Below are 5,604 nucleotides of genomic sequence, written 5' to 3' on the forward strand. Positions count from 1 at the left end.
CGACGTCACCTTCCAGTACCGTTGTTTGCTGAGCGACTCTCCCCAGCGTCATTTAACTTGAACTTTAAGGCTTTATTAGTTACTTAGGAGAGCACACGAGAGCGCAAGAGTGTGGATTTCAAGTTGCTATTTTCACGAGTGCTACATTTCTTTTGCTCCGTGCATTACGTGTTAAGCTTTATCATGTAGCGCACTGTTGAATTAGGCTGGTTTAATGTATACGAACTCACTGTATACTCAAGGTTTTTTGTACAACGTTGTCTGTGGCTGTCATTATACATGCAAATCGTCTCTGGTTAACTGTTTACATCGTGTGTCTACACTGAGAGCACTGCTGAAAGTAAATCACTGTATATAGAACCCCCAAAAGACGAGACAAGACCATGATTATGTCAGATCATCTGTCAGAGCAGAACCTACGTCACATCGGCGGTCAAATCAACACCGATGCAATAGAAGGCATTAACATCAGTTCTTAAAGAAAGTATGTAGACTCTACGTGGTGCCGGTGTGACAGCGATCTCGCCCCCCCGTGATCTCGCCCCCCCGGGGGCGAAATCACTAGCGATCTCGCCCTCCCCGGCTAGTGATCTCGCCCCCCTACCTCGCCCCCCTTTAGCGATTTCGCCCCCCCCCCCAAAAAAACGGGTTTACATGACATTTTAGAAGTTGATTGGTATAAATCACAAAATGCAGTTTCAGAATGATATAAGTTCACGAGTTTGATACATAACTCCATTCGTAGTATCAATATTAACGTAATTACATGGTAATAAGATAGTTGAACTTGTTTCAGACAAGGAGGGTTGGGTCCCTTGTATTCCCATTATTGCATATACCTGAGTCTTGACATAAGATGTATTTCATTAACATTGTTTTCACCTGTCCTCAAGCAACCTATATATCTCCAATATGAAGTCTCTACCATGAAGTGACCACAAAAGAACTATGTAATGTCTTTATTAATTATGCAAATATTAGGTATTAATTAGAATAACGCACAGTTTGGTATATGCACCTGGCCAAGGGATATCTTCACCTCCAACATGACTGTTTTTTCTAGTATTTAGGAACTGATGCGTTTACCCGTGTTTCTTAAGACTGGTACTTTACCAGTGTTTGTGTAGCATTTAGCAACAGCTATATCAACTTGTGCGTAGATAGTGTTTATAATGAGAAACTATTATTCACGTGTGTTTTTGTTAGTGCTTTGGAAATGTTTCCAGCACAAGAAAGAAAACACTGTGACAAATTGAAAACATATAGCTGACGTATTCAGTACCATAGACGGTGTTGATTTATGCGTTCGCAGTAGTACTGTTTTTATGCCACCTCAGCTGCAAAAATTGTCTTTTTCATTTCAATGTCATGTTTCCACCGAACAATATAGTATCGAATTTCGAGGTATGACATCTTACGGTACGGTAATAAGGTGCCATATAGGTACCAGGTAACACACCATATACGTTACTCCCCAGGTGCAGTATAGTACCAGGTAGCGCACCTGTAATATGTAGTAACCAGCTGCTCTTAGGGGGGGGGGGCGAAAACGCTAAAGGGGGGCGAAAACGCTAGTGATCTCGCCCCCCCCGGGGGAGCGAGATCGCTGGGGGGGGGGAGATCGCTGTCACACCGGAATAAAGAACTTGCTTCTGTCTCGAGATAGACCTCTGGATTTATTTCTTAGACCCTGGTTTGGTATTGTTAGACCTTCATTTGTCAAATACCTCAAAAGTCTATATTTACAATCGCCTTTTAAAGATTCATTTAATATATGTAGAATCAAGGACATCCTATAAACCTTCCTCAATAGAACACGTGCTCAATAGAACACCTAAAAATCATCTTGAAACTTGTTACCAATAAAATGAGATTTCACCAATTTAGTTTTTCTCCGTCAAACCCGTAGTAGAATAAATAGATGGCAAATCGTGCAGACACGCAAATAGACGTGTAAGTACATCCCCAGGGTACGGCGGATACACATTCTGCTCAGCATGAAAGGATAACACGTATCCACATTAGCGAGACCTTCGCCTTGATCAGTATTATTCGAATTCCCATGTATAATCGCCAACAACTGAAGTGAATATGATCTTTTAAAGAGGGAGACGAAGATGAGAAGTGCGTTGACCTTGAGCCGACCATACTTAGAATCTCAAAGAAATGAATGACGCAGAACACAAACTAATAGAGAGGAACTTTGTGCCGCAGTCGCACTTTCAAGTCTTAATAAAATAATCACTACAAATAACTCCGCGGCACGTACGCATGTCGGTACAATTCTGTACCCTTGAGAATGTATTCAGAGGCATGAGGAATGACCTCTGCGTGAAGGGAAAGTGGTGAGTAGTGGTGGTCTTTCTAAACTCCACTTATCGACCGAAGTGCCTACGGACAAAGCATGCTTCTTGTACTGATCGGGAAGGATAAGGAAGTGACTTGATCTGTTGCTCCCAGGCTACATCTAAAAGGCATAATATAAACATTTTATTTCAGTCAACGTTTTGTATTTCTACTGATTGACAACGCTACACACATATCGCAACAACGGGAGAAGATGTAGCTTCTCATCAAGACAGACACACGTTTTGAAATGATGTAGAACTAGAGTTCCGCAAAACAGTTATACTTTTGTTCAGGAAAAAACATACATTAAAACACTTAAAAATTTTTTGCCATGGCAACCGTTTGTTGACAGGCATTTTTGACGCAAATCGCTAGCTCCGGTTCTAACAATTTTTCATTAAAAATGTTGAAAAGAATGCTTTTAGTCTATTTCCTTTGTCTTTTGCGATATTTGCTGAAAAAATGGCGGAGCCCAACTGGTATCTTAGATATGCATAACGCCATTTTATGACGTCATTTTGACTTCATTGGTGTTGCTATTGGCAAACAAACATTATCTTTCTGTTTTCTGCACTTGCTGTTACATTTTGTAGCATACTTTGACGTTTTCTGGGAATAACATTTTTCCAGCCAATACAGTTAATCTGATGACGTCATAATTACGTCATATTACGTTTTAACAGCATAAAATTTCTTACAATCTTAAATGTACAATGTAGACAGATATTATGTCTACACCATTTCCTGGAAATTTGCCGGCCATATAATAGTTTGTTTCAGAGTTACAGGAGTTAGAACGGGCGGACCTGAAAAGCCCCCGTCCCAGCTTGACCAAAAAAAGCCCGGTCTGAATAGGGTTAGGTATAGAAATTTAGTCCTATTGTGCATACATTGCATTTTGTCGTGTAGATCTTTGCCGAAGGTTCGAAGGTACCAATACCCAAAATGACGAAGATTCGTCAACCGCATTTTTTAGTTCTCGTCTCGTATGAAGCACGCATACTAGCACACTTTTCAAAATGTGAATACACGTAGTTCCTTGATTTAAACAGTCAACAGCAGTAATACATGTATAAGTTAGCGCCATCAACGCTCACCACATTCTAACCCACGATGGGTTTCAATCTATTACTTCAGACCAAGGAGCTTCGTTTCATCATTGATGAAAGCTCCAGACTTGTACATAACGCTAATGTGTTCTGTCGCCTTTTCAAGATGTAAATTCAATCAACCTGTAATGTATACTATCTTTCAATGTATCAAGATATGTTATTTTGAATAACATCGGGTTGTTCCATTTAGTCAGTAGGTGCCAAAAACATATATCCCTCGTCAATAGTTGTCTGGTTCGCCCGAGACGTTCCTATTTTCATTTCCTTCACGTAACTAATATTTCCTCCCATTAAGTAAGTCGTCCGACAGCCCACACTTGAGATGATGTGCGGTCGGCGGAATGAACCATTAGGCAAGCTCCGCCCATACTGACTGGCAGTCTTTTCGTGACCATCATGATCATTCATTCGCATTGAACACGTCATGCTGACGGTTTTGGCACTGGAAACTGGCCAAGATGAACAACACAACAGTCAACGAGTCGTGCCTGCTACCCGGAGCGGACCAACCCACGGGCCTCACTGCTCCAATGCGCTACTTTCTGGCCGCTACACTTCTGCTGGCCTCGCTGGTGGGAGTAGTCGGCAACATCATGGTCATCGCTGCAAACGCCTTCGAGAAGAAGATACGCAGGTGGGTCTGAGTTCGCTCAAGGGATAGGCTTTTAGTTAGAAGAATGGGGTGGATCTCCTCTAGTGGTCGCGTTTTCCTTTCCTTTTCGTACACGCTAGATGTAATGATGTATTTTTATCAATTTTACGCTTTGTTCATACCTCTCCATTTGGACAGAAACCTCCTCGATACTCGTATCGACGTCCCATGCACATGGGTCCGTTCCATGAAAGTGTTGATGTTCGGGAAAATTCGAACTGTTTCAGTCAGTAGCACAACTTCAGGTCGTGCATTCAGTTTCCACTCAAAGTATAGCTACCATGTCTTGTTGTCACATACGGGTATCGATACTCAGGTACACAAGTCGTCGTGCGTGGAATTTAGACTCAAATGTTCAGTCCAATTGATAATTAACAGTTACAAGTGTTACTTTGGCAAGATTTACGACCCAAAAAATACCGTACATCAAAATGTACACGTAATTCTTCCATGTTCACAAAGTGAAGACTACTCTCCTCATGTAGAATCTCACAATTTTGCAGCTCTACAAATCTTTTCCTGGCAAACATGGCGACTGCAGACCTGATGACGTCACTCATCTGTGACTCCTGCCTGTCGTTCGCCTGGTTCTTTCCCGCCTTCAAGCCGAGCTGTCTTTTCCGTGACGTCATGGGGTTCGTGTACTTTTTCAGCGTGGACTTGTCTGTGGTAAACTCTAGCCTGGTAGCCTGGAACCGCTATGTGCTCATTACAAAGCCACTGCAAACTTACAATATGCTGTTTACGCCCACTAAGATCGCAATGTACTGTATCACATCCTGGATTTCGACTTTTCTGTTGATCCTCCTGGTATTCGCTTATTTCCGCCGCCTGTTTCGCCCTCCCTATATCCTGATATCTGTCCCCGCTGCTGACATGTCCGACATGGTGTTTTTCGTGGTCAACATTATCGAGATTATCATCCTTGTGGTCGCACCAATTCTCCTCACCCTTTTTTTCTACATCGCCATATTTCTCAAAATTCGCAAAGTGAAGGAAAGAGTAAAAGTCCATGCCGCACCCAATCCCAACGCGAAAAAGCTCTACCGGCCCTCCAGAAAGGTAGTGAGAGAGATTACCAGCTATCTATTCGTTCTGTTCCTTGTCTTGCTCGTTTGCTCCTTCCCTATTTCGATTACACAGTACGTCCATGTTCTGGTCACCCCTGTCCACCCGGATGTCCAGAATCTGACCCTGGTGCTGGCCATGATCAACAGCTCGATCAACCCGATCATTCACACAATTAAAAGTCAGGACTACAGAAATTTCTTCAAGTAAATGATCAAAAGTGGGTGCTTGGATCCGTGAATAGTTTCGTCGGGTTACTAAGACATTGGATTCTGTACGTGTACACAACCAAATGTTTGATGCACAGGAAAATATTGGCCAAACACTTAGTTTCGTACAAAAAGTGTTATCCATCGCGTGCATGGATGATTTTAAATTCTGAACCGTTGCGCATGTATATGATGATATGAAGCTGGAGGCTGT

General features: G+C 42.3%; 1 protein-coding gene across 1 annotated transcript; it reads left to right on the forward strand.

The window, feature by feature from the left end:
- Nucleotides 1–3,803: 3,803 nt before the first annotated feature.
- LOC118414925 (melatonin receptor type 1A-like) lies at nt 3,804–5,582 on the forward strand. The gene is made up of 2 exons (XM_035819263.1): nt 3,804–4,095; nt 4,617–5,582. The coding sequence occupies exons 1-2, from the start codon at nt 3,920–3,922 to the stop codon at nt 5,389–5,391; spliced, it is 951 nt and encodes a 316-aa protein (XP_035675156.1). The 5' UTR covers nt 3,804–3,919; the 3' UTR covers nt 5,392–5,582.
- Nucleotides 5,583–5,604: the final 22 nt, after the last annotated feature.

Source organism: Branchiostoma floridae, chromosome 4, assembly GCF_000003815.2.
Source record: "Branchiostoma floridae strain S238N-H82 chromosome 4, Bfl_VNyyK, whole genome shotgun sequence".
NCBI lineage: Eukaryota > Metazoa > Chordata > Leptocardii > Amphioxiformes > Branchiostomatidae > Branchiostoma > Branchiostoma floridae.

What these genes read in the sequence shown, in the direction of transcription:
- LOC118414925 (XM_035819263.1), top strand. Translation starts at nt 3,920, where the DNA reads ATGAACAACACAACAGTCAACGAGTCGTGCCTGCTACCCGGAGCGGAC. An exon ending in TTCGAGAAGAAGATACGCAG is followed by an intron (nt 4,096 to 4,616) that starts GTGGGTCTGAGT and finishes ACAATTTTGCAG; the next exon opens with CTCTACAAATCTTTTCCTGG.